General features: G+C 36.1%; 1 protein-coding gene across 3 annotated transcripts in view; it reads left to right on the top strand.

Annotated features, from left to right (window-relative positions):
- Positions 1 to 2,405: 2,405 nt before the first annotated feature.
- Positions 2,406 to 20,475, top strand: part of csrnp3 (cysteine and serine rich nuclear protein 3) — a 53,539-nt gene continuing 35,469 nt past the window's right edge. For 2 of the 3 annotated variants that reach the window (XM_089133432.1, XM_039683680.2), the window contains exons 1-2: positions 2,407 to 2,603; positions 4,186 to 4,217. Coding sequence is in view for 1 of the 3 variants with exons in the window: in XM_039683679.2 (XP_039539613.2) it covers positions 2,597 to 2,603 (7 nt within the window). In the remaining 2 variants the exon portion in view is untranslated. Of the gene's footprint in view, positions 2,604 to 4,185; positions 4,218 to 20,475 lie in introns of all 3 variants that reach the window. The other variant, XM_039683679.2, reaches the window with a different exon arrangement.

Below are 20,475 nucleotides of genomic sequence, written 5' to 3' on the forward strand. Positions count from 1 at the left end.
TGTATAACAATTTACCTCAACCAACAAGACACAATGATCACTTTTGCCTAAAGGGCTTAGATATTGAATTTCATCTATCATATCTTCCTCATTTGGTACAATAAGATCTAATACATGTGGTGTTTCACCCCCTTGCCACCTTGTTGGATCTAAAACATGTTGGAACAACCATACGTTTTGAATACAATCCAAAAACCTGTTATCTGATATTGGGGTTATTTCTCTTCACTTCTAATAATCTCCAATCTATATTTAGCAAATTAAAATCCCCCATGCATTAATTTGTATGAATGTTTTATCTTTGACACTTCTTCTAGTTCTATCATAGTTGCTCTCCATTCCACCTTCTGACCCCTAAATTAATCCAATAATCCCATTCCAGTTATTACTATTAATCTTAACAAAAAAATACTTTCTTGGAATTCTGAAACTGTTACTATTTATTTCTATCTTCAAAAGATTAGTGTACATAAAGCAGTAAGCCTCTACCTAGGCCTATATCGTTCTCTAGTCCTTGAAAATATATTATTGTCCTCAATGCACTGGAGTTGTATACTGTCTGTCACTTAATAGAGTTTTATTAATCATTCTGACTCTACCGTGGTAACAACAGAAATCAGCGATATTGTTAGAATCACTTTCAGTGGTTCTGTCATTAAAGTTGTTAAACTTTTTTTTTCCCCTATGGAGAAAGAAAATATGCCTTTTTACTGCACTCTATAAGCACCTAGCAACACCCTAGCAACCAGCCAGTACACTCAAGCAACCACATTCCATTCAACTCCATTTTTAACAGCTTGGGAAACTGAGGAAGATTTGACAACATTTTCACCAAGAGTTCGGTCAATGCTTATAGGTTTTACAGTGCATTGTGGGACTTTTTAGAGAGCAAGTATTTCACTGCAAAAGTAACAACTTTCACAGTCCAGTGCACTAAACTAAACTAGGGAGCTGATTAAAGGGATAGTTCACTTTGAAATTAATTTTTGATATGTTTTAGCTTACCTCAAGGGCATCCAAGTTGTAGGTGTCTTTGTTTCCACAGTATTCTCAATTTTGATATTTTTCGGTCAAACCGTTCTTGTCCGTCAGTCATATAATGGAGGTCTATGGTCACCACCTAAAAGAGCATGCACAGAGAAGTCCAGATTAAACATGATTTAATGACTTGTAAATGTAAGTACACATTGATGGCCTAAGACACGAAACGAGCGGTTTGTGTGAGAAAACGAACAGTATTTATATTGTTTTTACCTCATGTATCTACAGCCATGTCCAACTGATCTGAATCAGTTATGCAATGTCCAACTATACTACTAATGTATATCATAGAGACTTGGGCTTTAAAAAAAAATGGTGAATTGAAAGCAGTGTAAAGTCCAGGTTCAGAAAGTAAAAGTCCTCCTCAGTACTTTGTTCCAACCCCCTGTATTTGCTAATTAGCACAGTTTTTCAGCCAGGAGATAGAACTAAAAGTAAAAGTAAAAGTTAGTAAAAGTTCATGGATGGAATAAACACATGGCAGGACTTTTATTTTCTAACCACTGGACTATACACCTCTGATGCTGATTTCAAGTTACTAGCACATTTCATGAGGAAAACACAACTCCTGAAACATGCCACTAGATGTCGGTATTTAACAAGCGGTGAAAACGATCACCAAAGTCGCACAGTGAGGATGGTATGGTCGCACCTGATTCAAATTCAGCCATATCACTAGCATCTCTTTTTCCTGAGTCACATTAAATAATGGATTTATTTGTTTTATTATACACTTTTTACTGATATTTTATTTTAATTACGGTTATGTTTGTATTTATTTTATGTATTATACGTTATATTTATTATTAGACTATTTTATAGGGAGCTCGATCTCATTTATTTATTTATTTGAACATATCAAGCTCGGTGGAAATGTTAGCCAATCCTCACAATGATTCCAGTTTTTTAAAAAATCTTAAAAATTGTATTTATTTAATTACAAAATCTTGTTGAATGTATGAGTTTACCTCAAAGCGGGCCAATTTTACAACAGCCCACACAATGGAGCTGTCATCAACATCCTGCACAATCCCATTTGAACAGCCTGCCACACACCCACGTGTTTTTATGAGGAACAATTAAATTGGCCGAAACCCAAGAGACAAAGCGGCCTGAGAAATCCCTGAATCCCTCGGAAGACACTTGTATGGCTCTCTAGTGGCCGCTGGCTCACGCTCAATTCCCACTGCAGTCCGTTTGCGAATCCTACTACGAAGAAGGCGTAAGAGCCATTGGACGCCAACAACAGAACGTTGGCACTATCTAATTAATATTCATAAGCCAGGAGCGCTCCATTGGAAGGTGGCTCGCGAGCGTCAGCGATAACTAATTAATATTCATGAGCGAAGCCTTGGCTGTAGTAGGACGGTTAGTTTGTGCGCTCGCCTGCACCATTGTTTCCCCTGTCGGCTCTGTCAGAGGTGTATCTGCGGCAGAAGCCGGTTCTGCACGAATCCAGCATTCAAATCTGCGTGATGAGTGTGATTTCCTCTCGCGTGTAGAGTGTATGATGAAACAGGCGGCAGTGTGCGATCATCTGACGTGATATATCAGTATGAATGGTAAGTCGCTCGTTTATTCTCTATTGTCAGGTTTGGATGGAAGCGATAACGGACTGTGACGTGAACGGTGTCTGTTCCCATAGGTTCATAAAGCGCGTTTAAAGGTGTGTTCTTCCCCCTCACTGTTTCATCCATGGAATTAGATATCGGCATTCGATATCGATCGATATTATTTTTTTCCGATTAGTTTTATGTTCGTGTTCCAATATGCATTAGGCTACCTTAAAAAAAAAAAAAAAAACACCATATAAAGTAAATAATTATGGACATTTATAATGAACAATTATAGACACAGTTAAAATATAATAATAATAATAATATGTATCATATTCATAATCATCATCAATTAGACTATTTCACAAGTTTAATTAACAAATACTGTTATTTTCAGGTATTTTTGTGCAGGTCTATAAAGTTAGCTATTCGAAAACACAGTAACAAATAAATAAATACAATGCATGCAAAATTAATTGGCGAACGTGTTTTAGTTTTCTTTTACGTTTTATTTATTTTTATTATATTTTTATATTATATTTATTATTATTATTATTATTATTATTATTATTAAAGTATATACTATTATTAAAGTATAGACTATAGAGGTAGAAATGTCCACCAATAATAAAAAAACTCACTTAAAAATAAATAAATACATAAATACATAAATAAATAAGCAGGCCTGGAATTAAGAAGATAAGCAATTAAGATTGTGTGTGTATGTCAGTGTGTGTGTGTGTGTGTATATATATATATATATATATATATATATATTTTTTTTTTTTTTTTTCCTTCAAATATGGACAAACCCAGCCATTGGGTTACATTTTCTAAATTACATTTTGTAACCCAATGTTTGAATTTGTCCATATTTGACCCCAAATTAGGTTAAAACAACCCAGCATTTTTACAGTGTGTGTGTGTGTTTGTGTATATATATATATATATATATATATATATACACAAACACACACATATATATATATATATATATATATATATATATATCCCCCCCACAGACACACACAGTGCAAAATCATAGTACATGCAACACACAATGTATGTAAATATATATAAATATATATATATATATATATATATATATATATATGTGTGTGTGTGTGTGTGTGCATGGCATGCTTGAGGGAGCTGTATGCCAATAATGTGTGTGACCCTCTCACAACCCTGTTCTCCTGCCACTGAAAGTCAGTGAACCAGAGCGGCAGAGAGGAGGCAGGCTGCCACCGCATCTCTCCCTGAGAATGTGCAGCTGTGTCAGGCAGTGCTCTGCTTTCCCCCTCCCCTGGGAACACTCCCTCCTCCAGTAATGAGGCAGCGTTCATAAAGGGTCTGCATCAGCCCACTCTACTCACAGAGCTGGAATGGCTGCTCTTACCCATTATTGGAGGAAGAAGAAAAAAATAATAAGCAGAATGTTGGTTTTTCGAAAAACGTACACATTAAATACGGGCGCTTGTCATGCTGAACTCTTTTTTCCATGTGCAATCATGACATTATTAAAGGTTTAAATGGAAAATTCAGAATTTTAATAAACCTTCATTTATTTATTTATTTTTGTCTGCAGAAAATTAAACCCTGTTCCATTCTGCATTTAAGGTAAGAGAAAGAATTTTTTTTTTTTTTTTGTCTGTTTGTTTTGTGAATTAGCAAGCGGTTTGTGATTACCTGTGTGTATTATTTGCTTGGTTAAAAATCCGCTGTGACAGTCATGCATCAATATAATAAGCTTGCACATTTTGCAGAATCTTTCATCCAAAGCATTTGTACATTTATCCGTGGGAATCAAACCCATGACCTTGGCATCACTAGCACTATATGCTTTATCAACTGAGAACACGAAAGCTCCTGCAATGCTTTTCATTCCTGCAAAATAGGACGTCAATGTTGCTTGATTCATGAAATCAACCAATCTAGATGTTTTGATGTCTCTATAACTCAAGATTGAGCGTGCATTCAGCGGATTTGATGCTTATAATGCCTCTGCTCAGATTAATAATTGATGAGGGTCATCAGTCATTTGTGTTTCAGAGGAAATGCCCTCAAGTCACAGTTTGCAATCCATTTTGTGACACATTTTTAAGTGAAATGGGGGCAAAAATGGGGGTATGTTAACACGTTTATGTTATGTTTATGTTTATGTTAAATTGCACAATTAATGACAAGCACGTGAAATTTTGAGGTATAATTAGTTTTTTTTTTTTTTAAAAATACTAATTATACCTCAAAATTTCACGTGCTTGTCATTAATTGTGCAATTTACTCACAATTTCTAAGTGAAGAGTGTTTCTATATAAATTTTCAAAATCTAAGGAGGTGCTATTTGATCATTTGTGCATTGATTGGATTGTGAAAAGTTTGACTTTAAAAGCAGCTCTGATTCATCCTTCTGTCACGCATTGAATGCGCTGAATGAAATCCCGTCTGTTAGACTGATTGTTCGTCGCTCGTTCAGTAGAGTGAGTTTGTAGCTGGCTTGTAGTCTGGAGGGACACGCATGGCGTAACTGTGTGACACTTTAACTAATTAAAGCAGTGCGAGGTGGAGAATGTGTGATTGGGAGAAGATTGGCCCGTAGAGGCCAAGCTACGGATATTAGCGAGAGAGAGAGAGAGACTGTGGGTCTAAATGTGCCACTGCAGCTTGTTATGAACTTCCTTTGTTGCAGATCCACCAGCTTCTTTTGACATCAGGAAGAGACCAGCTGAGAGTGGCAGCGCTGCACAGCATGCGCAAACAATTGTGTGTGTACGTCCTTGCAGAGGCCTCCGTCACATCTGTTGTTCTTAAAATAAACTGATTAGGGGTTTTCTAAGGCAAGCATCGTGATTACTATTGCTTATATTTCAATTATTTCAAGTAACTTCAAATAGTGTTTGTTGGGGAAAGAGGTGCCAGTACTTTTTCCAGTGATCAGATTTAGGATTTTTGCTTGATGGATGATAAAAATGGTGCTAATTTTCTTCAAAAAATATTTTTTTTTCTGAAGGCCTAGAAAAAAAAAAAAAAAAAAATATATATATATATATATATATATATATATATATATATATATTTTTTTCAATATATTTCATATTTTTTTCAATTTATATATATATATATGCAAAAATAGACCATAAATATTGCAATTATATAATAAATAATAAATAAATAATAAATATATAAAAAAAATAGTAAAATAGTAAAAATAAATAAATAAATAGTAAAAAAATAAATAAATAAATAAAATATTAATAAATTCAATCAAATTGTCTAAAAATACTAAATTACAAAGAATAAATATTATTGAACAAAAATACATTTACTGGGATGGAGGAAATTTAATTTTTAGGTGTCCGGTCACTTTTGACCAGGAAGATAACAAGTGTGACTCCGAAACGAAGAGCACCTGAGGGTTAAAAGAGGCACCCGGGCATATAAAAACATACCCTAGAAACCACCCAGAACACCCTAGCAACGGGCTAAAAACGCAACTGTGTGGCAATGCCCATGGCAACCATTCACGACACATTAAAATTTCAGTAGTGAGTTTTGCACAGATTTTTATTCAGTTAGAGTTCCCATACACTGTAAAAATGAATATGCTTTATCTAATCAAAAAAAAAAATTGTGGCAACAGATTACAAGCAATATTATTAATTAAATTTAACAAATTAGAATTGAGTACTAAATAATCAAATTAATTCCTTAAAATTTAACCATTTAAAGTGAGTAAAACTTACAACAACAACCAAATAATCAAATTTAAGTCACCATTATGGTGATCAGATGACGGTTTTCTCCTTCAGTGATTCTGCTTGTTAACATCAGGTGTCTTAAATGTTGGCAATACAATTAATTAAGTCTTAAATGTTGGCAATAATTAAGTAAAGCCAACATATTTTTTTTTTTTGAGTGTACAAGCCATAATTAATGCATTAAAATACTTTCATAATGCATTATATAAAGGCTTTAATAAAGGTGTTACCTACATTTTTTTCATTATCATGTGACATACAAGCGACACTTTACCTTCATTCACAAATCCTCTCCCGTGGCCTCGCCCTCATGGGATAGTAAAGTGTCCATCATATGCACACGTCAGAATCTCATCGGAAGTATCCGGGGGACTTCTCTTCTGAGTACTGCGAATTCAGACATACTTCTTTTGTCACATACTGTATTGATTTGACGTCTAGAAAATACTGATTGATCAGTGAATATAAATGACTTACATTTTGGTCTGACGTTCAATCCAACACAGTATCTCTTTTTGTGTTCCAAGGAAGATGATACAGATCGCAATGACACTGTGCGGCTGTGTAAACGATGACATTCCCATGTTTTTGGGTGAACTGTTGCTTTAATCACGACTCCAGCGAAGCAAACGAGCCAGCTCTCTTGCCTACACACCTTTCACATGTTTTCAGATCATGATCCAAGAGGCTCTGTGTTCACACCACTCTTGACTGCATCTGTTTATCCTTTCAAATCTTCCCCATGGGAACATTATTTAATTACTCTATATGACACACTCAAAGGACACGGCAACATTTACAGAACGGATTTCCAGTCTGCTAGGAGGGGCTGATTACGCTGGGTCATTTGAATAACTAAATCTTCCACGCGTGTCTCTAACCCGTGCACAGATGGCAATGCTGCACAATCCCGCACATTAAAGATTCACAGGAAAGGTGGCATGCCGTTTTCCCTGATAACAGCCCAGCGCTCTGTCTCTCTCCACATGACGTCTTCACACATGCACTTACGTGCGTGCAGCCAAATCAATTTGCTTCCCTTTTGAATTGGAACGGCTGAAATTTGCATGTGCATATAAATGCGAGCGAGCAATCTATTCACGTGGACTTGTAAAACACCTTGTGAAAGGTTGGGGAAACATCGTGCCTTGGTGGAAGAGGAGAACCAGCAGAAGCATCGGTTTGATCGATGAACGTGCTCTGTGCTATAACACGCATGCACGCCTTTAGGGGAAAAAAACGATGAAAAGGAAAGAAAAAACAGAAAGCGAAAGAAAGAAAGAACACCGTAATCTGTTTCTGATATACAGAGCAAACGCAATGAGGAGAAACAAAGCTGTTTCCAGCCTGCTGGATAGAGCAATATTGTGGTAGTGAAGCGAAACATACAGGGTGGTTACTACACCCTACACCCTCAGTTCTGGGCCGTGTTTTTATAGGCAAGGGTCCATGCTTACAATTCGTGAAATCTTTCAGATGCATGGCACACTCTGCCTGGCTAACTTTCATTAGAAACATTCAGGACTGGGCTTGTTGGGCCAGTAGTTCAGATTTGTACTGGCCCAGTAAATACAATCACAATTCACCTTTGGCAATTCAGCCCCGCCCCCCTTAGTTACTGTTGCTACATCCGTCAAACTTCATCTGTGCTCTGCATGGCTTATGCTGTGACAGCTCTTCCTGCTGAAATGTTATCAAACTTTTATAAAGCAGCAAATAAAGTGTCCGATAGAAGTAGGCAAAAGGGGCTGCAATATGCGTTCGAAGGCTATATTCAAGACATACAGGCAGTGTTGTAGTCGAGACCACCTCACTCGAGTCCGAGTCGACACCGAGACCAGAGAGAGTCGAGTCCGAGTCAAGACCGAGTCCATAGAGAGTCGAGTCCGAGTCGAGTCCGAGACCAGAGACGGTCGAGTCCGAGTCGAGACCGAGACCAGTGAGGGTTGATTACCTAATTTACTTTTATTTACCTAGAGAAAACCTTTTTTTTTTTTTACTGAATTTACTTAGAGTTTAAAAATATGATCAGTTTAGGGTAAAACGGCCACATAGTAGGTGGTGTTAAAAGTAATTTTATTACAATTTGTCATGCGCAGTTGCGCACTAGAAAATCACCAATCACTGGGCGTGTCAATCAATTTAAAGAAATATTTTATTCACATACATTAATAATCATGAAAAATATTTTGAATTGAACTCGAGTGGACTCGGGAATAATTCCGAGTCCTAAAAAAAAAATGTTCGAGTACGAGTCAATTCCGAGTCCAAATGGACACGAGTCCATGACAAGACCAAGACCATTAAAATATGGTCTCGAGACCGAGACCGAGTCCGAGACGAGTCCGAGTCTCGAGTACTACAACACTGCATACAGGTGAAACGCAAGAAACAACAAGGCATCCAAAATAGAGGCAAAAGCATAACGTTAACGTTACCGGTCACAGTCAAAAAATGAACCACCGCATTTCCTACTAATCGAGACGGAGGCTGGGACTAACAATATCAGGGAGCAACACTGTCCATGCAAATCTGGGTAGGTCTCTATTCACTTCTATAATCGTTATTACAAATCAAACGGACTAACGTTACACGAGTATAACATTGTATTTATTAGCAGCGTGTGCTAGCGTATCAACAACCGGTATGAGAACTGAAATCATAACCTAAAACATTATAAAACGGTCTAACTAGTATAACTTCACAACTCTAACTTCAACTCACAGTAATGTTAGAGCAAAAAAGATGCGCTTGTTGATCTTTGCGTGGTTTAGCTGACTGAGGACGTCCACAAAGTTTAATCCAAAGACGACACTTGTTAGGATTTTACTTCGGTTTTGGGAAGGCAAAAAACGGACACCCCCCTCCAACCTCTCTGGGAAACACGTATCTGTGTTACAAATGCCCGGGGCACAACGTTTAACCATATTTTGGATAAAACAACGACGGTAATAGCCTGCTGAGACCAGAAATATGAGACGCCTGTGTTGAAAGTCAATAGAGCGCTGTGAAAAAGTGTCCGACCTCTTGGCTGCGCTGTGATTGGTCAATCTACATTATAGGGCGTGGCTTAGCCAAAGGTGAATTAAGAACAATCCTTAGGCCGGAAACTTAGCATGTGAGCAAAAACACTTATAGCTAGATGAACCTGAATATGTGTTGCCAACTTGCCATATAGAGTGTATTCGCTTAAACTGTCTGTGTCAATGGCGAGTTTTCTCAACACGTTTTTTGTGTTTTTTTCTCCAGCACAACACAAACTCCACATAAATATTAAAAAACAAAACAAAAATGTATCTGCTGAAGCTCGAGAATCGGATCGACTTAAGACGAAAACACGGATCAACATCAGCAGAGCGTTTGAATTATGGAGAGACCTCCGCTATTTTTATTGTGATAAATTACAAGTTTTCAGATATTCTGAAATAATGGTAAACTGTAATGAAATAGCAAGCTAAACTACATATATGAGACATGAAATGAATACAAAAGACTGTTCCAGGATAACAAAAAGTAGGAGCTTTAGGATGTAACTTTTATTTTATGTACCAGATCTACCGTGTAACGTCACTCATACCACTACTATCATATTGTTTATAATACACATTTCCAGACACGTTCAGTACAGTAATGTAACTTCCTACGATCTTACTGTAACACTGAAATTGAAACTAACCGTTTTTGTTATCATATTATACATTCACCTATGTTGACGTTGCTGATTGTGATTGTGAAATGCCTTATGCTAGATAACACCACAAATGTAACGTTATCATGGTACGAGCATGGAGCATTAGTTCAACGTCAAGCTGATAAAAGTAGCCTATTATTGTAACGTTGCAGTGGGAGTTTACATGAGTTTCCAGCATGTTGTGTGATGCTTTCTCCGGTGTATTGAAAGCCTTTTGTGTTCGAGCACGAGCGCTCTTGTAAAAAATGGTTGCAATCTGAAACCTTACCAATAGAGGCCGCTAAAAACTACATATAGCACCTTTAAGTGGACCATTGAAAATAGTCATTGGCCTGATTATATCATTCCTTTATACACTGAGCGTACATTTAAATATGCAAATAGAGTAGTCTGTCTTTATAACCTAGAAATCGCCTGCCTCAATTTATTTAATAGTCAGTTGATGCATTTGTTGGTGACTGAAAGACTCTTAGAGATCAATTAGAGACGAGCAGTGTTTGATGCGTCTCATCAGTGCTCGGCAGTCGGACTCTCTCTCTCTCATATTCTGAGATTCAGCCATGACTGGTTGCCATGACGCCTGTACGGAATGTTCAGTCCGTCTTGCCTATTATGAGTCTAGAGGAGAGCGCATGGGCTTTTTTCTGAGCGAGCATCGCACAATTACATGGCATACAGAGCAAACACACACAGACACAAATGAAATGATGGATAATAAGTCGCCTTGACCTGCTGGTCTTCCATGTCCCGAGCATCAAATGATTTGATGCTTTCATATAGTGTGTTTGACTTCCGTGTGATGTAGCATGCAGGTTATACTGTAGCCTCGTGCATTTCACTGTCAGCACACAGGTTTCTATGAAACATTGCTGTTGCTTATATTAAACTTTGGCAAGTAACTTGCCTTGCATTGTTTGTGTTACAGACATGGATTGTTGCTGCCTAGGCTATAAAACACCGTGGCTGTGTCCGAAATCGCCCCTTATAACCATAATTAGGGCACTATTTGAGAGAACATAGTGTCCGAATATAGCCGAAACCACCATAGTGGTCGTTATTAAATGCACTCATTCAATCCCACAATGCACTAAAAATAACGAGTGTACAACCGATACCCATAATGCACTGTAAAAAGTCTTCCCGCATTTGACCGGAAGTTTGCGTCCACAGCTGAATCATCCATCCATACATGTTCCAAACCACTGGTCCAATGTGGCTACGGTGTAATATCATACAGGCATTACTTCATTTTTACTTGATTAATAAATACATATAGTTTCCATGACAGAGTTCAAGATAAATCTTTTTCATCTTGCCAGTTTGCTAAGTTTCAAATAATTATTAAACAGCACGCACAAATTATGCAAAAGCAGAAGTCCTTCCGGCGCACTTAGTGTCCGAATTCACTCGTTTTCATTAACTTTTTCAATGCATTGCAACAAGGTCAGTAAAAAAATGTTTGCTGAAGCGAGAAAAAAAAATGACAATTCTAGTTCATTCAATAACTTAAAGAACCAATATAAAATGGTTGAATCTAATATTAAAAATAAACATAAGACGTGTGTGATTCTTATTTTTATGCTTTTTTTGTGGCATTAATTTAGCAACATGCAAAAGAACACTATTTGTGAATTATTGTCTATTGAAAATCAGCCAGATTTGCCTTAGAAAGAAATTATATATATATATATATATATATATATATATAATATGCATGTATGTATGTATGTATGTATGTATATATACTGTGAATATATACACACACATATATATATATATATATATATATATATATATATATATATACTGTATATATTAGGGCAATTAATCACACCCAAAATAAAAGTTTGTGTTTACATAATATATGTGGGTGCACTGTGTATAATTATTTTATATAAAAACACACACATGCTTTTATATATTTAAGAAATATTTTCATGTATATACTGTATATAGATTTATATTATATATAAATATAAATATTTTATATATAAATAATATTTTTATTCATAAATATACATGCATGTGTGTGTATTTATACAGTATATATATACAAAATATTTATACACAGTGCACACACACATACAGTATATTATGTAAACACAAACTTTTATTTTGGATGCGATTAATCACGATTAATCATATAAATATTATAAATATTAATCTGTATATATATATATATATATATATATATATATTATTTAATTACACATAATTAAATATTAATAAAGTAAACAACAGGAGAACATTAGAAGGACAGAGAGACAAATAACAAATAATGGGAATAATCGGATTAGATAAGCAAATGCAGAAAAAATTGAATGGTAAAAAATCATTAAACTTGAGCAATGAACCACCCAGAAACCTCATAGCAACAGCCTGGCAACCATCCAGAACACCTGACTATTGCCTTCTGAAAATGTGAAACTCTAGTTAATTATACTGCAGTGAGATCCTGCGGTAACCGAACTCGGGGATTTATCAACAGGAAGTTAGAGAGTCTCGTCACCTCTCGATCTGCATAGAGTTAATTACAGCTCTCTAAATAACAGCATTGAAATTCAATAGAGCAGCATTGAGGGCCATCATCATTAAAGGTGTGACGTATCTATCTCCATGTCTGGAAGGCCGTCCCAGGGGAAGCCAAAACACACACTGCCTTTTGTTTTCAAGCATAAAAGAGATGCATTAATAAATCTTACGCTGCCTTTTAATTATTTTGAATTATGATGGATGGATGGATGGATGGATGGATGGAAGGATGGATGGATGGATGGAAGGATGGATGGATGGAAGGATGGATGGATGGAAGGATGGATGGATGGATGGATGGATGGATGGAAGGATGGATGGATGGATGGATGGATGGAAGGATGGAAGGATGGATGGAAGGATGGATGGATGGATGGATGGAAGGATGGATGGATGGATGGATGGAAGGATGGATGGATGGAAGGATGGATGGATGGATGGATGGAAGGATGGATGGATGGATGGATGGATGGAAGGATGGAAGGATGGATGGATGGATGGATGGATGGAAGGATGGAAGGATGGATGGAAGGATGGAAGGATGGATGGATGGATGGATGGAAGGATGGATGGAAGGATGGATGGAAGGATGGATGGAAGGATGGATGGATGGATGGAAGGATGGAAGGATGGATGGAAGGATGGATGGATGGATGGATGGAAGGATGGATGGATGGATGGAAGGATGGAAGGATGGATGGAAGGATGGATGGATGGATGGATGGAAGGATGGAAGGATGGATGGAAGGATGGATGGAAGGATGGATGGATGGATGGAAGGATGGAAGGATGGATGGAAGGATGGATGGATGGATGGAAGGATGGAAGGATGGATGGATGGATGGATGGATTCACCTCTTAAAGAAGAACTATTTTCACCGGATAGCAGAATAATGTATCCTCACTCAACCCTCAGTCCCACAGACACATAAATTTAGACAGACAGGAACACAGCGGTCTGGATCTGTCCTAAACATCAACGCTAAACCACAAACTGTGATGCAGTGAAGACAGTTGTAACAACTCTTTACTAACAACTGATGGCTAATTATGATTTATAACAAATTATCTGCCATTTTTAACATCACTGGCACATCAGTCCAGATATGGCAGACAGCGCCAATTAGCATGTTAGTCATTCATATCTGATGGACTGACTGTTGCAGCTTGGTTGTCACTAGCGCAGATATTACCATATGGCAACTGTCTTGCTGTACAGTTTTCCCACTCATATTAAAATTGGTTTCCATAGTAATTGGCAGACAACAAGCAATATTAAGCATTTCTATATTGTGAGCAGTGCTAGACCGATATTTCGGTCAAAAAATTATCTATCTATCTACCTGTCCGTCCGTCTATCTATCTATCTATCTATCTATCTATCTATCTATCTATCTATCTATCTATCTATCTATCTATCTATCTATCTATCTATCTATCTATCTATGTCTGACCATCCATATCCATCTATCTATCTATCTATCTATCTATCTATCTATCTATCTATCTATCTATCTATCTATCTATCTATCTATCTATCTATCTATCTATCTATCTATCTATCTATCTATCCATCCATCCATCCATCCATCCATCCATCCATCCATCCATCCATCCATCCATCCATCTATCTATCTATCTATCTATCTATCTATCTATCTATCTATCTATCTATCTATCTGTTTATCAATCTCTTTCTGACATCCATCCATCCATCTATCTGTCTATCTATCTGTCTATCTGTCTATCTGTCTATCTATCTATCTATCTATCTATCTATCTATCTATCTATCTATCTATCTATCTATCTATCTATCTATCTATCCATCCATCCATCCATCCATCCATCCATCCATCCATCTATCTATCTATCTATCTATCTATCTATCTATCTATCTATCTATCTATCTATCTATCTATCTATCTATCTATCTATCTATCTATCTATCTGTTTATCAATCTCTTTCTGACATCCATCCTTCCATCTATCTGTCTATCTATCTGTCTATCTATCTATCTATCTATCTATCTATCTATCTATCTATCTATCTATCTATCTATCTATCTATCTATCTATCTATCTATCTATCTATCCATTTTACTTTTTTCTAATTTTTAGTTCAAACAAGGCTTCCAAACCAAAGCAAAAATGTATTTAAATGTATTTAAATTCCACATCCTTTTTGCTACCTCAATTCAAATTCAATAAAACATAGATACTGCAAGTTTTAAGTTCCCACAACAAGTAAGCAAGCAAATAAATAAACAACAGCTTCAAAAGAAAATCCACAATTAAACGTCTGGAAAGCAATGAAACACCGTGCGTGTCTCTCACGGGATCATCCGGTGAGGTAATGGCTTGAAATGGTTGTGATGTTTGACAGAATCGGGTTGCAGGCAGAAACTCAGCCGCCACTAGAAAGGGAACGTCATTTCGCTCATCACTCTAAATGCCACGTCTCTATTCACTCGGAGGGAGCCAGGCAACAACACATCTGCCTAATATCCTAGATAAGAAACTGCTGGCGTAACAGTTCTAATTAATATTGAGCAGTTCCCTCATGAGTAAATCTTCCTTTTTTTTGTGGTAAACAATGAAGCGGGCTTGTTGATGATCAGCTGTCCGGAAACTCAGACTGGTCGGGTTGTTCAGTTCTCTGGCATGAATGACGGTTTAGTCATCTTCGTGTGACACACGCTCACTGTCTCAACCCACACAGACACCCGTCTAATTTTAGACCGCGCGCACTCTGTCTGTGAGGGAGCTGCCAATCAGCGAAGAAGCCTCCGTTACAGCTCTTACAACACAGATGCGGAATAGTAATTGTGTGGCGTGTGTGGTATAACATATGTGGTCGACTCATGGGAGTTATTATCTTACCGATGGAATTTTCATCTTTCGAGTCAAGTATTAGAAACGATTCACATTGCACATTCACTGACCTCTCATCTTCTGTAGAGATGGACAGACTGGCTGCGTCTGAAATCACATAGCCTACTTCCCTACTATAGTAGGCGAAAACAGTATGTGACAAAAGTATGTCCCAATTCACAGTACTCAAGACTAGGCAAAAAGTCCCCGGATGACTTACTAGGCTACTTCTGGCGAGATTCTGAAGTGTGCTTATGATGGACACTTTACTGTCCCATGAGGCCACAGGAGAGATTTGTGAATGAAGGTAAAGTGACGTATTGCGACAATTGCGAGTTACAAAGTCAGAATTGCGAGATATAAAGTAGCAATTGTGAGTTATAAAGTCAGAATTGTGTGATATAAAGTTGCAATTGCGAGATATAAAGTCAGAATTGTGTGTTATAAAGTTGCAATTGCGGGATATAAAGTCAGAATTGTGAGATATAAAGTAGCAATTGCGAGTTATAAAGTCTGAATTGTGTGATATAAAGTTGCAATCGTGAGTTATAAAGTCGGAATTGTGAGATATAAAGTTGCAATTGCGAGTTATAAAGTCAGAATTGTGAGATATAAAGTAGCAATTGCGAGATATAAAGTCAGAATTGTGTGATGTAAAGTTGCAATTGCGAGTTATAAAGTCAGAATTGCGAGATATAAAGTTGCAATCGCAAGTTATAAAGTCAGAATTGTGTGATATAAAGTTGCAATCGCGAGTTATAAAGCCAGAATTGCGAGATATAAAGTTGCAATTGTGAGATATAAAGTCAGAATTGTGAGATATAAAATTGCAATCGCGAGTTATAAAGTCAGAATTGCGAGATATAAAGTTGCAATTGCAAGATATAAAGTCAGAATTGTGAGATATAAAGTCAGAATTGCGAGATATAAAGTTGCAATCGCGAGTTATAAAGTCAGAATTGTGAGATATGAAGTTGCAATTGTGAGATATAAAGTCAGAATTGCGAGATATAAAGTTGCAATCGCGAGTTATAAAGTCAGAATTGTGAGATATGAAGTTGCAATTGCGAGATATAAAGTCAGAATTGCGAGATATAAAGTTGCAATTGCGAGATATAAAGTCAGAATTGCGAGATATAAAGTTGCAATCGCGAGTTATAAAGTCAGAATTGCGAGATATAAAGTTGCAATTGTGAGATATAAAGTCAGAATTGCGAGATATAAAGTTGCAATTGTGAGATATAAAGTCAGAATTGTGAGATATAAAGTTGCAATCGCGAGTTATAAAGTCAGAATTGCAAGATATAAAGTTGCAATCGCGAGTTATAAAGTCAGAATTGTGAGATATAAAGTTGCAATCGCGAGTTATAAAGTCAGAATTGCGAAATATAAAGTTGAAATCGCGAGTTATAAAGTCAGAATTGCAAGATATAAATTTGCAATCGCGAGTTATAAAGTCAGAATTGCGAGATATAAAGTTACAATCGCGAGTTATAAAGTCAGAATTGCTAAATATAAAGTTGAAATCGCAAGCTATAAAGTCAGAATTGCAAGATATAAAGTTGCAATCGCGAGCTATAAAGTCAGCATTGCAAGATATAAAGTTGCTATCGTGAGTTATAAAGTCAGAATTGCGAAATATAAAGTTGAAATTGCGAGTTATAAAGTCAGAATTGCAAGATATAAATTTGCAATCGCGAGTTATAAAGTCAGAATTGCGAGATATAAAGTTACAATCGCGAGTTATAAAGTCAGAATTGCGAGATATAAAGTTACAATTGAGAGTTATAAAGTCAGAATTGCGAAATATAAAGTTGAAATCGCGAGTTATAAAGTCAGAATTGCAAGATAGTTTTATACCATGCAATTCTTTTCTTGACTTTATATCATTCAAATCATGCAATTTTTACTTTGTATCTCACAATTCACAATTGTCATTTAGTTAGCTTTTATTTCCTTTTACTACTTCAACCTAATAGTTTTAGTTTTGGTTAACGATAATAACACTAGTCTGAGGTGGTCAATGGCTGTTCAACACATCAACAGAATATGTGTTGTCAGTCCTAAATGTGCCATATATACTTACGAGAAAACCTTATGAGTGAAAACCACATTCTATAATCAAACTAACCATATATATTTAGTGTCCTCTGCATTAAAAGGTTTGAAAACACCTCTCTAATTTTGCTTGGGTTTTTCTTTTGAAGGCAGACAAAACAAAATGTTAGTGTTTCTGTGCGTCATGAATGGGAAAATTTCTTTTGTTCCACAGACATAAACAAGAGTTGCTTGATAGATCCTTCCAGACATCACACTGAAGCATTTTACATATGAAAATACCAGAAGAATCTATTCAAGAAAGTGAATGACTAATGAGACTCTCTCTCTCTGTGTGTGTGTGTACCCCCGACACCCTCAGCCTCCCAGCGCTTGTATTAAAGATGAAAGCATCGCTTGCTTTGCGAGGTTCTGTGCATCTCTGTCTGTCAGAGAGCTCGACTTCCTCCAACTTTTTCCGGTGGCATGGGGGAAATACTGACATAAATAAAATATAGTTTAATGAATAATTCAGGTGTGCATTGTGATTGACATGAGGGTGAAAGTACCTGATTATGCCAGAGACGTACGTGATTGGAATGAGCTCTCGAGCAGAGCAGAGCGGCGGAGCAGCAAAGTTCAAGCTCCTTCTCTGCATCTCTGTGAGATCGAATTACAGCCCGAGTGAGGAAATCAGACCTGCCCTGAGTTTGTGTACATTTCCAATCAGTTCCTTCCTTTCGCTCTTCTGCCATTTTCAGCATGTGGAAAATGTGCTTATTGAATTTGGCCTGTCTAGACTAGTGGATCTCAACCGACTCCCATCATCCTTCAGATCTTCAATGATGAAGGTGCTTCACTTCCCAGCAGTGTCTGAAAAACAAATAGGGCATATGAGTATAGATATCATGGTCAGTCATTATCAAAAAGAAATCCCGACATAATAAATATTTATGTATATATATTAGGGCTGTGCAAAAATTAATTGTGATTAATCGCATCCAAAATAAAAGTTTGTGTTTACATAATATATTTGTGTGTGCTGTATATAATTATTTTGTATATATTAAATACCTATGCATGCATGTATATATTTAAGAATTATTTGCACTTAAATTCTGTATATATATATATATATATAAATACATAATCTATATTATATAAATATAAATATTTTATATATGAATAACACATTTTCTTGAATATATCACTCTAAAAAATGCTGGGTTGTTTTAACCCAATTTTGGGTCAAATATGGACAAACCCGAAATGTTGGGTTAAAAATGTAATGTAAAAATTTAACCCAACAGCTGGGTTAGTCCATATTTGACCCAAAGTTGGGTTAAAACAACCCAGCATTTTTTAGAGTGATACATGCATGTGTGTGTATTTATTTATACAGAATAATTATATACAGCACACACAAATATATTATGTAAACACAGACTTTTATTTTGGATGCGAATTAATTTTTGCACAGCCCTAATATATATATATATATATATATATATATATATATATATAACTAGGGGTGTAACGGTTCACAAAATTCAGGGTTCGGTTCGATACGATACACTTGTGTCACAATTCGGTTCGATACGGTTCGGTACGTTTCCGATACAGCAAAAAGAAAGAAATGGCAAGAAAGAGAAATTTCTGTGATATCATTTTTTTAATTATATTTTTATTAAAAATAACATCATAAAGTATGATATTTTTTAACCTTGAGCAATGATGGAGCTATACTTGACTTTTCTTAGGAGCATATAAAACAAAACAGCTCCTTGATGTTTATATGTAATTTTGTACACGAATACATATTAATAAATTACATTTTGATGTTTGAAAGTCAAGGTTTTGACATAAATTCAGATATCAATGTAATTTAAACTAATAATAATAATTGATTTTCAAATATGGCGTTTATTTTTGCCTATATAGAATTTCATGTCATTTTTATTTTTTAAACAATCGATTCCTGGTGTCCACTACAGAGGTCATAGCATAACATATGAATAAAATATTTTTTTTTTCATGTGTTTGTTATGCTCTAAACAATGTGATTAAAAACTTTTCAGGGTTCAGTCTTAAAAAAAAAGTTGGCAAAACTCAAACAAATTTGAGGTAATTCATTTTTAAGTTAAGTAACTCAAAGTTTTAGTAAGCAGAACTGGCACATTTTTATTTTGTACTCAAGCTCTTAACTTGAAAAATAAGTAAACTAACTTACTTAAATTTTAACTAAGGAGAGTCACGAATACACATCACAGAACAGAGCAAGGCGACCATTTGAGCTTATAAAACTTAAACTTTGTTATTTATTCATTAAATGAGCGATCATTTCGATTGATAAGACCCTTATTCATCGGCTGGAATCATTTAAAGCCCTTTGCAGTTTGCACTGAAACTGTCTTCCGGACCTTGAACCGTTTGGTTCCCATTGAGGTCCATTATATGGAGAAAAATCCTGGAATGTTTTCATCAAAAACCTTAATTTCTTTTGAAGAAAGAAAGACATGGACATCTTGGATGACATGGGGGTGAGTAAATTATCAGCAAAAGCTTTTTTAAAAGTGAACTACTCCTTTAACATGGGAGCCAAAATAAAAACGGACACGCCACGCACTCAGCCAGTGTGTCTCCGGCCTTATCCAACCATTCATGGCAATAAAGAACCTTTACTTTAAGACTGAACCCAGAAAATTGCATATTTTTGAGAAATAAAACAACAAATCACAACATTTTTTTTGTATGATATTAAAAACCAACCAAATTCACCTAACAAACCAATATAATCTTAAATTAGTACATGTTCAATTCACACAAAACAGCAACATTGGAAATAAACCTGCACGATGCCATTTTACAGGCTCTTTAAAACGAGCACACGGGCTTATAGCAGAATTGAACACAGAAAATAACGAGTTCAAGCACAGATCCTGGATCAGACCCCATATGCTCACGATTTGGGTTCACAGCCTCAGTTTG

The sequence above is a fragment of the Pimephales promelas genome, chromosome 7 (assembly GCF_988280905.1).
Source record: "Pimephales promelas chromosome 7, fPimPro1.hap1.1, whole genome shotgun sequence".
NCBI classification, from domain to species: Eukaryota; Metazoa; Chordata; class Actinopteri; order Cypriniformes; family Leuciscidae; genus Pimephales; species Pimephales promelas.